This window comes from Geotrypetes seraphini, chromosome 1, assembly GCF_902459505.1.
Source record: "Geotrypetes seraphini chromosome 1, aGeoSer1.1, whole genome shotgun sequence".
Taxonomy (NCBI): domain Eukaryota; kingdom Metazoa; phylum Chordata; class Amphibia; order Gymnophiona; family Dermophiidae; genus Geotrypetes; species Geotrypetes seraphini.
In genome coordinates, this window is record NC_047084.1 from 381,911,694 (window position 1) to 381,934,260 (window position 22,567).

Here is a 22,567-nt window from a genome sequence, read left to right on the forward strand (position 1 = left end):
GCCAAAAAAGTGTTGCACCCCTGGTTTAGGGGGTGAAGAACTTATGTGTACAACAGAAGAGCGGGACTTGGGTGTGATTGTATGTGATGATCTTAAGGTGGCCAAACAGGTTGAAAAGTTGATGGCAAAAGCTAGAAGGATGCTAGGTTGCATAGGGAGAGACATGGCCAGTAGAAAAAGGAGGTATTGATGACCTTGTATAAGACTTTGGTGAGACCTCATTTAGAATATTGTGTATAATTCTGGAGGCTGCACCTTCAAAAAGATATAAAAAGGATGGAGTCGGTCCAGAGGAATGCTACTAAAATATGTGGTCTTCATCATAAGGCATATGGGGACAGACTTAAAGATCTCAATCTCTGTACTTTGGAGGAAAGGCGGGAGAGGGGAGATATAATAGAGACGTTTAAATACCTACATAATGTAAATGCGCATGAGTCAAGTCTTTTTCATTTGAAAGGAAACTCTGCAATGAGAGGGCATAGGGTGAAGTTAAGAAATACTTTTTTACTGAAAGGATGGTAGATGCATGGAACAGTCTCCCAGAAGAGGTGGTGGAAACAGAGACTGTGTCTGAATTCAAAAGGGCCTGGGATAGGCACGTGGGATCTTTCAGAGAGAGAAAGAGATAATGGTTACTGCAGATGTGCAGACTGGATGGCCGTTTGGCCTTTATCTGCCGTCATGTTTCTATGTTTCTAAGATGTAAGAGATCTACCTGAACTGGAAATGGTTTAAAAGAGTGATGATGCGAAGGAACTGAAAGAAATCTCAGTGAATCTAGAAGATGTACTAAGCCAAATTGACAAGGTAAAAAGTGATAAATCGTCTGGACCGGATGGCATATATCCCAGGGTACTAAAATAACTCAAACATGAAATTGCTGACTTACTGTTAGTAATCTGTAACCTGTCATTAAAATTGTGTGTAGTACCTGAAGATTAGAGGGTGGCCAATGTTACACTGATTTTTAAAAAGGGTTCCAGGGGATATCCGAGAAATTACAGACCGGTAAGCCTGACTTCAGTGCCAGGCAAAATGGTGGAACAATTATAAGAAATAAAATTGTGGAACACGTAGAAAAACATGATTTAATGAGACAAGAGTTAGCATGGTTTCAGCCGAGGGAGATCTTGCCTCACCAATTTGCTTGACTTCTTTGAAGGTGTGACTAAACATGTCGATAAAGGTGAGCCGGTTGATGTAGTGTATCTAGATTTTCAGAAAGCTTTTGAGAGGCTCTTGAGAAAATTAAAGAGTCATGGGATAGGTGGCAAAGTTTAGTTGTGGATTAGGAATTGATTATCGGATAGAAAACAGAGGGTAGGTTTAAATGGTTATTTTTCTCAATGGAGGAGAGTAAACAGTGGAGTGCCGCAAGGATCTGTACTGTACAGCAAAAGGCATACATATAGCCCTTTTTCACTCAAGGCACCTCTCTTTCAGATAAACTAGAGTTTACTATTTCCAAAATATAAGGTAACAATGTCAGGGAGGAGTGCTGAATCAAATTTGAAGAAAGGATATCCATAGCAGAAAATGAATTTTTCAGAGAGGCTAAAATCTTCTTAAGAGCAAACTCAGGTCTTAGGAAAAGAGGAGAGAAACAAAAAAAGCTGGTCAAACTCGTCCCAGTTTTAGAGGGACCTTCAAAGGCATCAGTTATGGTTGGTGAAAATAGCAAGGAAAAGTCTGCTCTTGGCAACAAATAAAAACAGAGGCACAATCCAACAAAATCACACACAGAGGTATATAAAGAGTTAGATAAAACACAGTCCAATGCAGTATGCTAAAAGTTATTTTTATTCAAACGAACCTGACAGTGTCACATTTCGGCTTGTGCCTAAATCACAGGTGTTAACAATGATCTTGTAGCCTTAATCAATCTTCAGATGTACCAATAATAATCCACTTATGAAGACTGGTCTCAAGCCACAGGATAATGACACCCTTGTCGGTGATGGCTAACAAATCATTTTAGGCTTCAGTGACAAGGAGTTTCATTGTCTTTTTCTCAGATATAATTTTACTACTTGAAGACTGAATAAGGCTATAGGATCATTGTTAATATCCCTGATGCAGGCACAAGCCGAAATGTGGCTGTGTCAGGCTTGTTTGAATAAAAATAACAACATACTGCACTGGACTGCGTGTTATATCCAATTTATCTTATACCAAAGGCTGCTCTGAAGTCATGAATCTTTCTTAAAACATAATTTTAAACAATCTTAGAAAAGCAGGTCCCATAATTAGTCTTAGCTGGAGATAGTAAGGCCATCCTTGAAACTAACCAGGAAAGTATGTGCATTGGATTCCCACAACCTGAGTAGCACTGCATAATATATCCTCCTCTTCACTCTGAATCACTGATGTGTAAATATGTTGACAGGCTTGGCATTTGGCACTTCTATTTGAGACAGATTTATCTTTGCCCCATTGCCTCTTGGCCTGATGCACAAGTCTCTTTTGGTAATGCAACTCGTGACCACACCACATTGCTCAGTTGGGCATTTATTGCTAAGGGTAAGTCTAACATGACCCTTAACACGTTCAAAGTTTTGAGCAGGGGAATTATATTTCCAGCAAGAATTGAATTTTTCTGTGGGAGCATATTAAGAGTATTACCAATCCATAATACATTTGCTGTTCTTTTTCTCAACATCTAGTTTTAAACACTGAACAGTCATCAAAGAAGTGACTCACTGTAAATGATTTTCTAGTAGAACATAAGTGCTCTGCAGTATACCTTCAAATGTAATCACTAAAAAATATCTTATGCATTATGAATTACAAAAGAAGACAAACATATGCAATCAGCATCAAACTAAAATAAAATTATACTGAATAAAATTGGGGACAGAGATGAGCCCTGGAAACCTTGCATTTGTGGGTTTTTAATTATTATTTTTATTAAACAGTTTACGTTTAACAAGTCTCATAAGGAAAAAATAGGAAATTGGTGGAAAGATTAGGTTATTACCTTGATAATCTTCTTTCTAGTAGACAGACACTCTATTCCTGAACTTGTGGTGTAGTCAATCTCTTCTCACGGAAAATCTTGTAGAGAGCCAAAATATTCTTTTGTGCCGCCTCCCACCCCTCTGGGCTGTCCTCCAGTTCTTCATTTCGTACCAAAGCAAATGTTCAGCCCTGGAGAGGAAACAAAATAGGTAGGGGTACAGGGACTCTCCCTAAGAAACATGTCAGTTCTGCTCATATCAGTAACATACTGTATGAGAGATAAAACAAAATTTAAACATTTGCAAACATAAGGTACAAACAAACAAGTCACCAACTTAAGCGCAACCTGCACTAAGAGGGTGGGAGATTCTACAGATACCTCCTAGATTCATCAATGTGTCAGTCATGTCCTCTATCCTTGTTAAAACTGAATAAGGAAACAAACAAAATGTCCATATACCCCAGTACATTTGGAGGCAAGAAGAAGACAAATTGACATCTGACAGGACAGGCTTCAGGAATAGTGCATCTGTCCACTAGAAAAAAAGATCATCAAGGTAAGAACCTAATCTTTCCTTCTAGTGTGACAGACACTCTATTACTGAACCCGTGGGACATATCAAACCAGTCCCTTGAGTTTAGGGTGGGCCAAATGAGCCTGCTAACAGAATGGATTATCTGAATGCGGAGTCCTGTTTGGCTGCCACATCTAGCCTGTAAAACTTCATGAGCACATGGAGAGAGAACCAAGTAGCCTCTCTGCAAATGTTTTCCGACGAAGATTCCACATCTAGTGGAGTGCGCCTTCATGGATATAAGCAGATGCTTTTTATTTCAGATAGTTAACTGTGTTGGGTCTGCTGGGAAACAGTGATCATAACGTGGGTGTCACTGCAGACAATATGAAACCTTCTGCCCAATGATAGGCGGTGGCTAAAAAAGCAAAAACAAATAAGATACTAGGAATTATTAAAAAAAGGGAATGGTTAGCAAGACTAAGAATGTTATAATGCCTCTGTATCGCTCCATGATGAAACCTCACCTGGCGTATTGTGTTCAATTCTGGTCACCTTATCTCAAGAAACATATAGCGGAACTAGAAAAGGTTCAAAGAAGAGCGACCAAGATGATAAAGGGAATGAAACTCCTCTTGTATAAGGAAAGACTAAAAAGGTTAGGGTTCTTCAGCTTGGAAAAGAAACAGCTGAGGGGAGATATGATTGAAGTCTACAAAATCCTGAGTGATATAAAATGCAGGCAGCATATTCTCACATATGGTGACATCATCCACGAAATCTGGTACAGTTTGACAAGTGAACTGTCACTAAGTTGAAAAAGTTTGCGAGTGCCTTCCCGCCCGAAGCCAGCATGAGATCTCTTTGTTTTCCATGGAACTCTGTTCAGTTTTTTTTTTTTTGCCTTCCTACTTTGCGTCTTATTTTCTATTCTATGTTTTTTCAAGTTTAGTAATTCGGTTTTATTTTTGACGGGTTTTCTAAAAAAAAAAAAAAAAAAGGTATGAAAACTTTTCCATCACAGACCTCTTCCATCCGTGGCGATGGAATGTGCAGCGGTAATTACATTTTTTTGTTGCTGACCTTTTTCAAAGGTTGGCAGCTTTCTTCTTTTAGCTCTTTAAATTACTTCTTTAAAATAATTTCTTTCTTCCGTGTCCTTTTTTTCTGTCAAGAACAGTTTTTCTTTGTGAAAATGGACAGTGCCAGGTCTTTTCAGCCTTTGACATTGAAAGCACTGACATCAACATCGGCATCGCAGGTCATACAGGCATTGGGGAAGCCAGTTAAGAGGCCATCCACTTGCCATCAAGCGTCACAGGTCTCTACAGCATCGAGTCACTCGATGCAGACCAAATGACGACACCACCGCTCCCTAGCTTCACAGTTTCTCTCTCCTTCATGGTATGCATCGAGGTCAACCATTCCAGAACAACCTGCTGCACCGATGATACCGCCTGTGGAGCCTTTAGTACTGGTGTCGAAGATGTCGAAGGTCTTACCAGCATCAAATCTTCATGCAGAGCATATATTGATACCATTACGTTCCAGCTTCACAGGTTGACTTTTCTCTTCGGTATGTATTCTTATTGAAGTTATCAACTCCGAGTCAACCTGCTGCTCCGGGGGTACCACTGTTCAGCCATTAGTACCGGTGCATACTTCAAAGTGCCATAGGTCTCAGCAGCATCCAGTTATTTGATGCAGACCACTCATCAACACCACTGTTTTTTCAGTTTTCTATGTGTATCGAAACAACTTTCTGCACCAATAATATTGAATATTCGCTTACTGATACCGGTACATGTTTCAGGACAAACCTACATGAGTCCTACAAAAGGAAGTTTGGCACACCATGCTGAGCTAGTATATATTCCCTTGGTATTGGCCTGCTGCTACAAGGCCTCCAAGTACCGGCATTAGCTATCCATCAGAGTTTCTTACTATGCATGGAATTTCTGAGCAATTCCCTTCGACCAGATATTGATCTTATCTTGACCTTCTGGTTCTTCTCATCAACACTTCTCTATTGCATCGTTTCTCAGGTGGTTAAGTGAATAAGAGGTACTCATCGATCGTCGCCATCAACTTCATGGGATTGATACCAAGATCATCCTATTTTTACTCAAAGACTGGACTTTTTAACTTTCATTCAGGCTTTGCTTGGCTTTACCTTTGCCTGACTTTTCCAGCATTCCTTTAGAACTGTTTTTACAAGGAATTGCTTCCCAGGACCAGGTCTTCTTTAGTAGATCTTTTCTTTCCTGGATATATGATGAGTTCTGCTTTTAGTTTTAAAGCTCTTACTGACTCACTTGCCGAGTTCCTACATGTTTGGAACAGTGCTTCATTTCTTATAATAATAATAATAATAATATATTCCTGCAAAAAAAAAAAACAAAACCCCAACCCACTGGTTTTCATACCAGGCTTACAAAAAAACAACAACAACAACAAAAAAAAAACCAACCAAATCATTCTTGCTCAGTGGTTAAAGGTACTGCTTCTCTCTTCCAAAGGTCATGGGTTCAAATCTACACAACCCTTAATACTTTAACAACTTCATCGCTATTATCAAAAACTTTTTCCTGGCGAACAGGATTTTATTTTCTTTCCCAATAGCAACTCATAAGGAAATTATCTGTCTCTAACCAGTATATTTCTCCAGAGCAACTTTCTATAGTGTCAAATTCATAGACTGGAATTTGCATATTAAGGTCAAACTCTGCTGCTTATCTATAGTATCTGCTATGTTGTGAGTTCCGAGATGTCTAATTGCCCTTTCTATTTGAGTCACAGGCAAGACTGGGCTCTTTCTGCAAACCAGAAAATCTAGAAGCAGCCTCAGAAAATTCACATAGCAACTCCTCCTAATATGCTCAGTCCTTTTTTCATTTGCCTCTGATGAGCATACTAGATTTCTCTCTGCCTCTTCCTCAACCTAGCTTCAGAGGTTCTAGATGTTCGGTCTTTGTTTACCTGACCTTTGGGACCTACAACTGCATTGGTAGATGAATCTAATGGGTTACAGGATCCGAGGCAATATGGCTTTACAAAAGGTAAATCGTGCCAAAAGAACCTGATTGAATTTTTTGATTGGGTGACTAGAGAGCTGGATCGAGGACATATGCTAGATGTAATTTACTTAGATTTCAGCAAAGCCTTTGATACGGTTCCTCATAGGAGGCTGTTGAACAAACTTGAAGGGCTGAAGTTAGGACACAAAGTGGTGAACTGGGTTAGAAACTGGTTGTCAGACAGACACCAGAGGGTGGTGGTTAATGGAAGACGCTCGGAGGAAAGAAAGGTGAGTAGTGGAGTCCCTCAGGGGTTGGTGCTGGGGCCAATCCTGTTCAATATGTTTGTGAGTGACATTGCTGAAGGGTTAGAAGGAAAAGTGTGCCTTTTTGCAGACGATACCAAGATTTGTAACATCAAAGAGGGAGTGAAAAATATGAAAAAGGATCTGCAAAAGTTAGAGGAATGGTCTAATGCCTGGCTTCTAAAATTCAATGCAAAGAAATGCAGAGTAATGCATTTTGGAATTAATCGGAAGGAACCGTATATGCTGGGAGGTGAGAATGGACATGGACGGGGAGAGGGACCTTGGGGTGATAGTGTCCGAAGATCTAAAGGAGAAAAAACAGTGTGACAATGTGGTGGCTGCTGCCAGAAGGATGCTGGGCTGTATAAAGAGAGGCGTAGTCAGTAGAAGGACGAAGGTGTTGATGCCCCAGTACAGGTCATTGGTGAGGCCACTTGGGAGTATTGTGTTCAGTTTTGGAGAACATATCTGGCAAAGGACATAAGAAAACTTGAAATGGTCCAGAGGAGGGCGACGAAAATCACAGGAGGCTAGCGCCAGAAGACGTTTGAAGAGAGACTGGAAGCCTTGAATATTGTGGGACAGGATCTTGGCTAGGCCAAGTTGCTTCGCTGAATCCCAGTCCCAAAATTTAAATAAAGGTGGTGGAACACAGTCCTCAGTACCTCCCAAGAATGGTACATTAAGATTTCCTGGTTAATCAAACAAAACACTTTAATGGAAAACAAAACTCCAAACACAATTTCAGAAATGGCACGAGCAGAAAGGACAGGCTTCCATGAATTCAATTAATTCCTCATAGGAAGCAAATAAGTCTCACTTTAGCACAAGCCGTGCTTTCAGAGTCAGTCCAATCCATCAAAAAAAAAAGTCCCTAACTTTTCCTTCTGGCCTTACTCAGGGCCTAAAAAAACATTACATGCACCAAACACTTGTTCTCTGAAAACGCTCTCTCTGGCTCTGGCCCTGTTGGGTAGAGCCGAATCCTCAACAGGCTGGGAGGAGATGAGCCCGTACACCACAGGTATTGCCACCCTCCAAATAGACAGGCTCAGGTCTTCCTTCTTCAACCCCCAAGCACAAGTCAGAGCAGTACACAAGGAAAAAGAAAAACTGCTTGGCTTAACGGCCTACTCACAGTCCATTGAATGTTCTTCCCAGTTAGGCAAAACACAGTCCTCATGGACTCCATGTCATAGTCCTCAAGCTAGGCTTCTGCGACTGGTTTGGACTGGCTGTCTTCCAGTTCCTCCATCTCCCAATCCTCAGGGAAACTTCCTTGTGCTGGCCATGGTTCAGCTGGAAGGACTGGCTTCCTTCCCAGCTTCTGTTCAGCTCTTTGTCCCAGCTGTCTCTCCTTTCCGTTTGACGAGGAAAGCTCAGTAAATGGAAGCCTCGGCAACAAGCCACGCCCCCTCCTAGCAGGGTTAGACAAACTCTTAAAGGGCCCTGCCTTCTCAATATCAGCCTGAGCTCTGGACACTCTTAAAAGGACAGGCTACTTCCTAAGGTTGTACACAGGATTTTCACACTGATCAGGATGTTTCCTAAACCTGGTAACAGGGTTTTTAATGGGTCTTACAGGGACTTTCTCCTTGTTTCTAATAGGGCTAGTCAAATCCCTGTCACAATATGTATACCCTAGAGGAAAGGAGGGACAGGGGAGATATGATTCAGACGTTCAAATACTTGAAGGGTATTAACGTAGAACAAAATCTTTTCCAGAGAAAGGAAAATGGTAAAACCAGAGGACATAATTTGAGGTTGAGGGGTGGTAGATTCAAGAGCAATGTTAGGAAATTCTACTTTACGGAGAGGGTGGGGATGCCTGGAATGTGCTCACGAGAGAGGTGGTGGAGAGGAAAACGGTGACTGAGTTGAAAGAAGTGTAGGATGAACACAAGAGGATCTAGAATCAGAAAATAATATTAAATATTGAACTAAGGCCAGTACTAGGAAGGCTTGCACGGTCTGTATATGGCCGTTTGGGGGAGGATGGGCTGGAGAGGGCTTCAATGGCTCAGAGGGTGTAGATGGGCTGGAGTAGGTTTTGACGGAGATTTCGGCAGTTGGAACCCAAGCACAGTACCAGGTAGAGCTTTGGATTCTTGCCCAGAAATAGCTAAGAAGAAAAAATTTAAATTGAATCAGGTTGGGCAGACTGGATGGACCATTTGGGTCTTTATCTGCCATCATCTACTATGTTAAACAATTTTAATACGTAGTTCTGCCCTTCAGCTTGACCTGCTCCAGGAGGCTTCATCAGAGTGGCGTTCTGATGGCAGCAACTTTAGTGCCAAGTCATTTTTTTCTATCTCGACAATTGGCTACTATAGGATGCCTCTCCTCATGGATGTTCTCAGGCATTCAAGTTTACAGTTAGCTTTTTGACATCTCATCTTTAAGCCTCTCAGCCACTGTAATTCATAACAGCCCTGTTCAAAATAATTATATTCGGGGCCTTCCTACTTCAGTAATGACAGGACCACCTGTTTCAACTTTCTACTCAAATTTTTCATCTTCTGTCTATTTCAGCTAGACAACTGAGGGGGACTCTTGGATCACATGGCTTCAATCCATATTACTTTCTTTACGAGACTTCATTTTTGAACTGCTCAGTAGTCTCTGGTGTCTACATGGTCTCCAGTTTTCGATCCTTTTTCACAGCCGCTTTCATCACTGTGTTGCTCTCTTCAGTGGGGGCTGATTTCGCCCAATTTTTCCAAATGGCTGCTGCTTCAGATGCCTCTAGATCAGCCAATTATGACCACATACTCCTCTGAGTATTCTTGTGAACCTCACCTGGACAATATTAACACAGGAGCCTGTTCTGCCAAGGGCAGACATTTATATATATATGTGTTGAGACTTAAGCAAGTTGGAATACTCTTAAGTCTTTTCATCATAGCATATTTATTCAACTCCTCTTACTATGCATGAGCAATCAACTTGCGTTCTACTGTATAATCAAGCATGACAGAATTAGTTTTTTTATTTTTCTGTCAGAAGGCCAAGAGGATTTGGAACTACTGAATTGCTTGAAACATATTTCTAAACCTTGTCTATGTTCAACAAGCAACAAATACTCTTGCCGATCTCAGCTAATTTCTTCGGCAACACGAGTGGATGCTTACCTCCTTGGTTTTGCATCACATTTTCTCTCTTTCTGAGACTCCTCACATAGTCCTATCCTATTTCAGACACTATGTTAAGGATTCAATATCATTCTAGATCTTACCCTCTCTTCTCATGCAGAGTCAAGATTTCTTTTACATCCCATTCTACAGTTTTCTCATCTGACACTTTTATTTGGGATGACCTCATCCGACGCTGATCTGCTCTTTTCACAATCTTTTGGATGTCTCCAGGAATCCTTTCTTCATTGCAGTGTTTTCAACAAATATGGCTTTCAGCGTAGTATGGTATTCATCATCAAGATGCTTTATTGTCCGTCATATCTTCAGTGCTGGAATATTTTTCCAGCTTATCCAACTCATGGACTTCCCTATGAGCCTACTCTTAGCAAGGCTTGCTTAACCACCAGTATTGGATAGCCATGCTGGTAAAAATGTAAGATGACAAGCTTGCACTTCAAATTCTGTCCATGTTGTAGCAGAACAAAGCATTTGAAGCACAAAATTTGACTTACAGGTATGGTTATCAGATGTCCGGATTTACCCAGACATCTCCTCTTTTTAGAGGGAATGTCCAGACAGCTTTTCAAAACCCGGCACTTTGTCTGGATTTTGAAAAACAAATCACATCGGGAGGGGCATCTGCGCATGTGCGGATGCACTTCCGACCAAGCTGAGCAGGCTGAGGGGGGCATGGCTAGGGGCATGGTATGGGTCTGGGGGCAGATCTAGGGGGGGTGGTCCAGATTTTACATATGTAAAATCTGGTAACCCTACTTACAGACAAACTTGCTCTTAACCTCTAAGGGTGAAAACTATGAAACATCAGGTAGGCTTTTTTGGTCTGTGTCTTTCTTTTAAAAAAAGTGGTGTGGGATCATCTAGCAGATTTACAAATGTGAATATCTAAGAAACCAATTTCAAACTAGTTACAAGTCACTGTGAAATGGAGGTCAGGTTCCAAGGGTTTCACCCATTCAACAAATTCCCTCAGAGAAGCTTTTGTTCCATTCCCTAGAATAGAAATAAAGATAATAAAGTACACTCACCCAAAATAATAATGAAATAAAATGAATAATTACCCTTTGTCTTTAGCATGCACATCTGCCCCATGGTGCAGCAAATACTCTACTACAGATACACGATTATAACCTGCTGCAAAATGCAGGGGAGTTGAATGCCGTCCTTCCAAATCTCTGCAATTCACATTCTGAGAGCTGCAAAGTTGCTGTTGAATGGAAAAAGTAAGAGATTATTGTTTCTCACTGTGACAGTCAGTTTTCTGCTAGGATTTAGGAATTTTTGGATCAATTTTCAAAAGACTCTGAACAGGAAAGAACTGTGTAATTTTGCTTCCCTATATTTAGAAGGATTTTCAGCCAAACTCACTAGATATGTGACTGAAAATCTCCAAAATTTAGCCAGACAAAATTAATCTATGTACATTTAGGTCTGTTACTTGTGTAACTGGATTGTGCAAGTTAATTTATATGGTGACTAAAAATACATGTTGGATAATTGAAATGTAGAAGCCTGTGGAGGACTATTTGGAGAACGGGCACTGGACTTGAGAGAGAAAAGCACTAAAAGGAGAAAATAGCTAGGTGGGAGCAATTTGCAGATACTCAACTAGATACAGCTTCTGATATTAGTAATTGCAGAAACAGTGATGGTGCAGTGATATAAAACCTTTTTACCAACCAACTTTGGTACAATAAATTTTGCCTGCATCTTGTACATTGTCTGCAGTTTTTGTTTGGTTTTCCTGTTTTGGTGGTTTTCGCTGCAGATTTGGTTGGATTTCTTTTTGTTGCTCTCAGAAACAGTGATGGTGACATCCATTTATTGTAAGGTTTTGAGTCACTTTGAATTATAATCTGTTAAAATGTTGATGAAAATAAAGTTTAAAACAAATTGCATTGGGAACAACTCTAAGCTTCTCTTTTCTACCCAGCTAAATTAGTGAGGTTTAATGTGGCCAAATTTAGCTGGTAAGCAGAGGAGGAAATTTGTAACCTGTTCAATCTTTCCTGCTAACTTCCAAATCTTTAAATATCCACCCGTTTTTCTTAATGAAAAGTTATTTTATTTCAGACATCTTATTTTCAGTTAAATCTGTCATACAATGGAAAAATATGGTCACAAAGGTTAGAGAAAAAGACATGGTGGAGTATTCCAGCACCTCATTTTCATAGGATGTCTCCACAAATTTGGACAGTGCCACGGAATTCCATTCCATCCACTATATTTTGTAGCTGCCAATGATTCTTATTCCTATTTTCCAATTCTTATCCAGTTCACTATATTACTCGTAAATATCATCCAACAGGAAAGCGGATAGAAACAAACACGTCAGCTGATCAATGTAAAATAGCTCATCTATCTTGTCCTCTCCCTAAAAGATAATGTAATGTAAAGTTTGTCCCATGCTTTCTTGAATTCAGACACAGCCTGCACCTCCACTACCTTCACCAGAAGGCTGTTCACTAATCTGTAACCCTTTTTCTGAAAAAGTATTTATTTATTTAATTTTCTATACTGCTCTCCCAGGGAGCTCAGAATGCTTTTACATGAATCTATTCAGGTACTTGAGCATTTTTCCCTATCTGTCCCAGCAGGCTCACAATCTATCTAATGTACCTGGGACAATGGAGGGATTAAGTGACTTGCCCAGGAGCAGCGTGGGTTTGAACCCACAACCTCAGGGTGCTGAGGATGTAGCTTTAATCACTGTGCCACACTCTTCCCCATTTCCTTAAATTACTCCCGAGCAAACAAACTTTTTAATTTCTACTACTACTTATTTTTATAGCACTACTAGACATATGCAGCGCTGTACATTAAATATTCAAGAGACAGTCCCTGCTCAGTACAGCTTACAATCTACTCATTCCGTTGTTTTCCTTCATTAGAAATACATAGACTCACCTCCTGTACATTAATACCACACAGATATTTAAAAGTCTTTGCCATAGCTCATCTCTCCCACATTTCTTACAGAGTATACATATTGAGGCCTATAAGTCTGTTCCTACACTCTTTATGACAGAGACAACTGACCATTCTGTATCCGGTTTATATCTTTATTGAAGGTCCTATCTCCAAAATTGCACAGTTTTAAATAGTGCTTTGTATAAGTCTCTGATTAGGCTCCAAAAATCCAACTTAGACTGAAGGTCGGATTTTCAAACTCACTGGTAAAATCCAGCGAGTTGATGTAGTAGCTGTAGTGGGAGCAATTTTTATTTTATAGGTGATTCTCAGCATAATAGCATTCAAATTATAAGCAAGCTATTTATGCAGAGAATCGCAGTAAAGAGCAGGAGGAGCTGTGCCTGGCGCGTGCTCAGAAGCTCAATTGCTAAGCACAGCTCTTCCCATCAGTCAAAGCTGTGCTGTTCTCCTTGCCCCGATCAACTGAGTCACAGATCTCCCCCGAGTCCTGCGGCTCAGCTGATTTACCAGCAGGGAGAGCAGCAGAGGGGCATGTTTTCCTCTTCCACCAACACCCCCCCTCGTCTATCACTGCCCAGCCCCCCACATCCTATGCAAGATTGGCAGGAGAGATACCCATTCCCTCAAGCCACTGGGGTTGCCTGGGTCCCCTGCCCCCCTTCACCCCCTGTACCTTAAAACTGAAGGACAGCAGGAGGGATGTGCTCTGTCTCTCCTGCCTCCGCTGTACCTTAAACTGAAGGATGGCAGGAGCAATGCCCACTCCCTCCCACTGACAAGGTCCCCCACCCTCCTGACAACTCCCTGCCCCTGTGCCTATTCCCTCCAGCTGGCAGGCCCGCCTCTTAAAAATGGCAGGCCTTCCCCTTCCAGGTGCATCCTAGAGGGGCCTATGGCGCTGATTGACCTAGGCACCTAAGGCCTCTCCCATTGGAGAGGCCTTAAGTGCCCGGGACAATCGGAGCCTTACGCCCTTCCCCAATGCATCTCAGGATGCATTGGGAAGGGGAAGACCCATCATTTTGAAGAGGTGGGCCTGGCGGCCAGAGGGAGTAGGCATCCTTCTTGCCGACCTTCATCTTAAAGGTGCAGGGGGGGTTGTCGGGAGATCCCAGTGGTGGAGCATGGGCATCTCTCCTGCCATCCATCAATTTAAAGGTGTGGGGGGTCAGGGTGTTGAAGGGAGCAGGGGACCCTGGCAATGGGAGGGAGTGGGCAGCCATCCTTCAATTTAAAGGTGCGTGGGGTGTCAGGAGGGGACGATAAACCCCATAAGTGGGAGGGATTAGGCATCCCTCCTGCCATCATTCAATTTAAAGATGCGGGTGAGAAGACAGGGGGGAGTGGGTAATGCCGGCATTGTTAGGGGAATCGAATGGCCTGGGGGGATTGGTGGGAGGAATGAAGGATCTTTTTTTTTAATTTGAGGGGATGGGGGGTCTGAGCTGTTAAGTCTTACTTTCTTGTCTGTGCCTGAGCCAATTGGCACTCAGGCACTGAATGGAAAGTAAAGCTACAACAGCTCAGACCCTGCCAGAAAATTTTGCCCGCAAATGTGGCATAATGAGGTTAGAGAGTCACCCAGCGAATGATAGAGAATCACTCAGAGTACTCCTTTAAATATAAATAAGCCCATTTTACTACCATCTTAATATTAATGACCTCATTGTTCTACATTTGCATGGCATAGTCAGAGACTGCTAGGAATCCCAGAAAAGACCACGATGAGCCATTTTGATAATCGTCCGCTAAAATACTGGCATACTAAACCAGCTGGAACCGGTTTAGCAACCATCATTAAGGACATGGTAAGTTTTGAGCATCCAGCCCCGAGTCCACTAGGAACAGAAAAAGTACCTGTATATACAAGTGGGGGCTGAAAAGTTCTCAGTCGAATCAAGAAGGGAATGATATGGTGCCATGAAACTTACAAGTTATTCCACATATTCACCTCTAAGTTCAACACACTTGACACATTATCTCAAGTTTCTGTAACCCTTCCAAATACTGCTCCACTGCTGCAATCACCTCAGAATCACTCAAAAATGGTCACACTTTCAAACTCCTTTTAAGGTTTGGAAACTGAAAATAGTCAGATGGAACAAGATCTGGTGAGTAGAATGGATGGTCTATACACTGAAACCCCAACTGCGTCAAAACATATATCGTTTTGTCACCCTTGTGAGCAGGTGCATTGTCTTGCAAAAATAGAACTCCTTTCTGCAGCTTCCCTCTCCTTTTTTCTTTCAATGCCTCCTTTATTCAGCGCAGTAAGTTTTAAAGTAGTATTCTGCATTTATTGTTTGGCTCCTTGGAAGATGGAGGGGCATAATCAAAACATATGTCTAAGTCTAATTTGGGCGTATGGTGCTAGACACCCAAAGTCAGCAGCGGGAAAATGCAATTCTGGACTTAATTCTAAATGGACAACGAGGACTGGCACAAGGTGTAGAAGTAGAAGGGATGCTGGGATCACAACATGATCTGCTTCAACCTGGACACAGGGGCAAAACATCGATCCAGAACGACGGCCACGGCACTGAACTTCCGAATAGGGAATTACGAAGGGATGAGAGTCATGATGGGGAAGTAGATTAAGAAAAGGATAAGCATTGTAAAAATGCTAGAGCAAGCGTGGTCCCTTTTTAAGGACACAGTTGTCAGCTTAGCATGGCTAGCAGCCAGCATTTTGTTGGCTTAACCAACATCAGCAAAGGCCTATGGGACATTATATCAGTCTGACTCTGGAATGTTGATGCAGATATACCCTAAGTGCTCCTGCACAGAATTCACATACATTAAGCATCCAGCCAGACTGGATTGTTTATCAAGAAGATAGGCTACTTGAATGGGACAAAGAAGCCAGACACTAATCCCATCTACTATGCCTGCAAGTGTCACACCTTCCTTATCAATTAAACTAACCATTGTTTCAAACAGTTTACAAATTATAAACAGAAAGATACTGGGAAATACAATAGTTTCTATATTCAGAATAAGATTCCAAGCTATAAAAGCCTCCTCTCTGTAACACACCTGGCTCTCTATCTCTGGAACCCGAAGCTTAGATCATTACCCCCCCTTTCTCTCTCTCTTGCTCTACCTGGAACATCACACTTCTCTGTCTCATCATCACGCTTCTCTTTCCTGTCTCTCTTGGATTCTTTCTTTGTCTGTCCTCTCTCATTCACAGGAGCACAGAAGCAGTCTCTGTATTCACTCTGTATTTGTAAAGCTTATGCGTCTTTTTAAAGATTGCCTTTCTGTATTTCTATATTATATTCTTTATGCAATCACTTCTGGCTGTGCTTGTCATTTGATTCTTTTTCATAATGAAACTTCTGTGAAGGCACTGAACCCAGGACCTGGCGTTTGTAAGGGCACTTTACCATAACCCCTCCATCCTTACATTTTGGGGGCTCGTCCATCCTTACATTTGGGGGGCTTGTCTCGGTCCTTCCGGACGATTTCATCTGGGTAAGTAGAATTCAATTTTTTTTCTTGTATGGAATAGGCAGGATTTTTTCTTGTATGCACTGTGCAATAGGATTATTGGCTGCATAAGACAAGGTGAGAGATGGTATTTTCCACTCAAAAGGCCTTGTGCAGTATAGACAGAGTGAGAAAGAAATCGAAAGACCTTGGGAAACCCTTAGATTGTACTTTAGACTGGATGACACACTGGTGAAAAGTTCCAGTAATATTGTGGGGTTTATACTTGGTGAGATTTTAAGACTTTGTATTTTTTTTGTTTTATAGACAGAGTGAGATAGACATCGAAAGACCTTCTGGAACCCTTAAATTGTTTTAGACTGGATGACACTGTTGTGAAAAGTTCCAGTAATATTTTGGGTTTTATATTTGGTGAGATTTTACTATCAAAAGTCTTTGTAGTTTTACCTCTGCCAGTTTGCATTTTATGCTTTACTATTATAGGCTTGCTAGGGTGTTGCATGTAAGAATATTTGAGCTGCTCTGAAGAAAAGCAGAGTTCAAAGTGAAAACAGTCACTCAATTAAGACACGCCACATCTGTACTAATAACTTTTACTTTTTTTTCCTTTATGCTTTTAATTCTATTTCTTGTCAGTCTCTGCCCTGGTGAGAGGCCCAGTGCAGATTAGACTGGTACTGGCAGCTGACATCTCTGCTCTTCTAACAAACTTCTTATATTTTTCCTGCTAAACTTCTGCCTGTAAATTTCAGGTAGTAACCTTTGTATTTAAAGTGTGGGCATAAGTGTATTCTTTATGCCAGTGACTCTTGCCTAACACGCTTTACCTCATTTTTCTACCTATTAACTAAAGTCTCTCTCCTTCAAAAGTGGAAGCATTTCAATCTCAAAGGCTACACACAGACAGGGACATTTAGAAGATCATATAAATATATGAGCAAGGCCCACGAACCAAGTCAGACTTCTGCAGCCTCAAATATGGAGCTTTTGATTTTCAAGAACTCACAGAAATATTTTGACAGGAAGAGCGGCCCTTATGAGGGTGATTTTCCAAAACACACATGGTACAATATTCAGAAACAAATGGTTACTCATTCTCAGGAGTTTAGAAAGAAAACAAATAAGCGAAAGTGCCTTTTCATTCAAGGCCTATGTAGGGGAATTATTAGTATCAGACAAGAAAATACTGACTTGAACACTCAGTGCCATCAGTTGTCCAAAGACTTAGATAAGAACATAAGAAACGCCTTCACCGGATCAGACCAAGGTCCATCTAGTCCGGCGATCCGCACCCTCAGAGGCCCATTTAGGTGCTCCTTTTTGGAGACCCGGTTTTCCCGTATCCCTCAATATGATCTGCAAGAAGGTGTGCATCCAACATGCGTTTGAAACCCAGCACAGTATTTTCTTCCACCACCTCCTCCGGGAGAGCATTCCAAGCGCCCACCACTCTTTGTGTGAAACAGATGTGGCACAAATTAATATATCCATGCTAAGAACCCAAATTGTTCAAGCTACAAATCCCTTTTTAGCTGTAAATGAACAATTAGAAGAAGCTAAGGCAGAATTAAAGTATTTAAAGTCAAAATGTGCGCACAGGGACAGGTTAATGCTGTCTCCTCACAGATTTTGCCTTCGGCACCTGTGCCACCTTCACCATATAATCCATTTAGTCAATTTATAGAGAAACAGAACACAGTTTTTGTAGCAGGCCAGAGAAAAGGTAAATTAGCGGCAGATGAAGAACCGACAAAGATGAGGAAAATTCAGTACCATGCCTGAGCAATACCAATAAATGCCCCTATAAATGACACAGCATCAGTAACAGTAGTGCTGCAGGGACATATGAAGGACAATGACATTGAAAGAATAGTGGAGAAAGTGGGCCCTATGCCTTTTAACATTAATGAATGGTGCAAATGGGCTACTGACATACTGATTCACTGGGGTCTAGTGAAATACAAAAGGAACAATGCAGATTTTGATAAGCTTCTGCACTTCGCCCTGGGTCCACATTATTATAAATTTGGATCTCTCGTGCACCTATGCCAGTTTGTAAAGATGGGCATCGAACTATTTTGCTGCACCTCCTTGCAAGTACTTAGAACTCTTTCACCCCTGCCAAGTGATACACTAGAGCAGTTTGCATATAGGGTGTGGATAATAAACGCTCTACTTAAAGAACATGAACACTGGCCCAGTGCAGCAGATTATGGTTAGAGAGAGCATAAAGAATTTCTATTAGAATTATTATCCCCCGAGATTACTGTTATTTTCAGAGGACCCTAAAGCTACCCCTTTTGACACTTTACTGCTCAGAATTGGGTCTGTGTCAGCTGCTCCTGCCCTGTGAGTGAGAGAATGCTATTGGAGTGCTCCCCCTGGAACCCTTGAGAAAGCCTCTTGTGAGGCGAAATGGGTCCCGTCGGGCCAAAATGTTGGGGCAAGCAATTTCTAAGAATAATAAAGATAAAGATTAAGAATCACTGTGTGTCCTGTCTGGATTTCTGGATTTATGATAAAGAAGAGTTTCAGCTCTGGAAAGAATTTCCCTACAGAGTGAGGATTCATTTTGTTGCAAGTCTGTGTGGAAGACCCAGCCTGCTCAAATTATTTAAGTATCAGAAGCTAGAGGTGGTGTACTGAAGGATCGCCCCAATACAAAAAAACCCCACGCACAGGAAATAGAGGGCATGGCAGAGGTACTTACAGAAATTCCTCCACTTACATTCCTTTCCATGAACTCGGAGACCAAAAGGAAAGATTAGAAAAAGAGAAAATTAAATGGGAACAGGATAGACATACAATGCAGTTAGAACTGGACAAAGTAAAGAGTGATTTGATAGCCAGGAAAAACAGCACTAGGGTACAGGGCTGTCCTGACTCTCTGTGTCCGAATACCAAGGTGACTCAAACCTTCACAGCCATGCTGGACTCCTGTGGACTCACTTCTGGAGATGCAGGATAAGGAAAAGAAGTCAGACTCAGAATTCAGCTTGAGGTATGTGGCACCTTTGATATTGGACACTTGCGGCTGCCCCAATGTTAATACTACCATAGAGGGTCAGGATAAATTAGCTTTGATTGATACAGGGACCAGAATCAGTTTTAGAGATAGAGCGCCTCCTACTGGAGATCAGAAAAATGTGGGAATTTGTGAAATTCAGGGTATAAATGACACAGCTTCTAAGTGTGTGTCTATCCCTGTAGAAAAGGAACAAATGAAAGACACTGTAGAAACCATTACCAGCACGAGTGAGAATATAGGCAAAGAAGGTCTTGCATTGGGTACAGGCATTCTAAATGCTTCTGAAACTTTAGTTCATGAGGATATTCCTGTGCAGTTAGCCACGCAGTGTTGCCTGCCAGTGCAGCAGCATGATCGTAGTGTAACTCACTCAGAGGCTGCAGATGTTTCAGTTTGGGCACAAGACTGTGGGAAAAGGTACAATGACAATTTTGTTTGAGGGCAAAGATCCTCAACCACAAACACAGCACCCAGTACTTCCTCCAGCAACAGAACTAGTGTCTACGATGGAGGAGAGGGTTCTGAGAGTGTCTAAGATGGAGGATAGGGTTCGGCGGCAAAAAGGGCGAACAGAATACTGGAAATGATTAAGAAGAGGATCATGAACAGATCGGAGAAGGTTATCATGCCACTGTACCGGGCCATGGTACACCCTCACCTGGAATACTACGTCCAACACTGGTCACTGAACATGAAGAAGGACACAGTACTACTCGAAAGAGTCCAGAGAAGAGAGACTAAAATGGTTAAGGGGCTGGAGGAGCTGCCATACAGTGAGAGATTAGAGAAACTGGTCCTCTTCTCCCTTGAAAAGAGGAGACTGAGAGGGGACATGATCAAAACATTCAAGATAATGAAGGGAGTAGACTTAGTAGATAAAGACAGGTTGTTCACCCTCTCCAAGGTAGAGAGAACAAGAGGGCACTCTCTAAAGTTAAAAGGTTATAGATTCCATACAAACATAAGGAAGTTCTTTACCCAGAGAGTGGTAGAAAACGAACACTCTTCCGGAGGCTGTTATAGGGGAAAACACCCTCCAGGAATTTAAGACAAAGTTGGATGGTTTCCTTTTGAACCAAAACGTATGCAGGTAGGGCTGGTCTCAGGGCACTGGTCTTTGACCTGGGGGACACCGCAGGAGCGGACTGCTGGGCACGATGGACCATTGGTCTGACCCAGCAGTGGTAATTCTTATGTTCTTATTTGGGCACCCGGTTGGCTGAAAGCTTCTGAGTACCTAGCTACTCATGGATTATATACCCATGTTCCCTGAATATCTGTAGTCCTCAGCAATTGTTTTAGCTGATATTTGCTATCTGTCAAAATCAGGTCACAGACATGGTCAACAATTTCAGGAGTTGACATGAAGCCTCCCAGACCTTGCTGCATCTTTGGTCTCAAAATCTCCATGCTGAAAGTTTGCACACCACTTCGTCACTGTGGAGTATGATAGGCATTTGTCACTCAACGTTTACATCGTATATTCCCGTATGTCCTTTGGATTTTTCTTCTGCAGGAATAGGAACTTCATGATGGCTCAGAATTCCACGCTTGAAAAATCCACACTTTTCGTTAGCATGGTTCAATCAATGATCTGAAACAATGTCAAAACATAGCATTAAGATTTTGCATATTAGCACTTTGCAAAATAAAATAAATCTCTTTTCAGTTACAGTGGCAAAATAATACTCAGAATTTAGAAAGTTGGTTGGGCTGAGAACTTTTCAGCACCCCCTAGTAATATGTACAGTGCTGCTGCATATGTCTAATAGTGGTATAGAAATTATTAATAATAGTAATAGTAGGCTCCATCATCTTCTTTTTCCTGCTGGTCATTCTTTGTACCTGAGTATCCTTCTGGCTTTGATGGTCATCTTTTCTACCTGTTTGTCCACCTTAAGATCATCAGATATGTTCAGACCCAAGTCCTGCTCTTCTTTTGTACATAGGGAAGGAGAAATGGATTGGGACTTGTATACCACCTTTTTGTAGTTAATTCTTAGGTACTTCAAGCATTTTCCCTCTCTGTCTCCCAGTGGGTTCACAATTTATCTAATATTCCAGGGGCAGTGGAGGATTAAATGACTTGCCCAGAGTTGAAGGGAACAGCGTAGGGTTTGAACCCACAACCTCAGGGTGCTAAAGCTGTAGCTCTAACCACTACGCCACACTACTTCACAAATAACACTGCTCCTATGATTTTTACAGTCCAAATGCATGACCTTGCATTTTAGCTGCCAATTTCTGGACCAAGCTTGGCTAGATCCTCTTTATGTAATCCACACCCTCTGGGGCGTCTACCCTATTATAGAATTTGGTATCATCTACAAAGAAGCAAACTTTACTAAATAGCCCTTCTACAATATCACTCACAAAGTTGTTAAAAAAGAGCTGGCCCAAGGATTGATTTCTGTGGAACACCACCGATACCATTAACCCAGTCTTTAACTCAGTCACTTTACAGCCCAATCTGAGGGTACTCAGTTTATCAGTTGCCTATGTGGAACTATGCACAATCTAATTTTCCATATTGTACAAAGTAGATGATCGATAGACATTATTACTGTAACACTCTCCTTTCTAAACCTCCAACCCAAAATCTCTGTGACAGTGGGTATTACACAGGCTCTACAGAAATTTTGAAGGTGACTAAGCTGTACTACAGAACATAAATTACTTCATATGCTTAATAAATAATTTACTGAAAACACACTCACTAAAATTGCCTATTAAAAGGTTTAGTCTCACTTCATGAATATTTTATAGAAACATTTACCTAAAAGACTCAGTGAGAATAAAATCCACATTATACCGTCACCTATTAATTGTACTATTTATGGCATATAAGGGACAATTTTCAAAACTATGTGGGAAGTTTGTAGGTTTTTTAAGCCATGAACTTTACACCATTAAAGGAAATACAAGCACATTATATTCCCCTTAGAAAATTGCTTCATACTCTGGATCTTTTTTCTCTGCAGTTTGCTCTCCCCTGAAAAACAACGTGCCTAGTTTTAACAATATGAAATTATATGGGCTGTTGCATCTGCTAGGTCTAACTAATTAGAAAACGAAGGATGTAAATTAAAGAACTAAGGTTGGTACTGGGCAGACTTGCACGGTCTGTGTTCCATATGTGGTGATTAGGATGGGCTAGGGAGGGCATTAATGGGAATTCCACTAACTTGAAACATGA

General features: G+C 41.4%; 1 protein-coding gene across 1 annotated transcript in view; it reads right to left on the reverse strand.

Annotated features, from left to right (window-relative positions):
* TNKS (tankyrase) overlaps positions 1–22,567 on the reverse strand; it is a 498,734-nt gene that overhangs the window by 166,815 nt on the left and 309,352 nt on the right. The window contains exon 14 of the mRNA XM_033915990.1: positions 11,018–11,163. Coding sequence (XP_033771881.1) covers positions 11,018–11,163 — 146 coding nt within the window. The remainder of the gene's footprint in view (positions 1–11,017; positions 11,164–22,567) is intronic.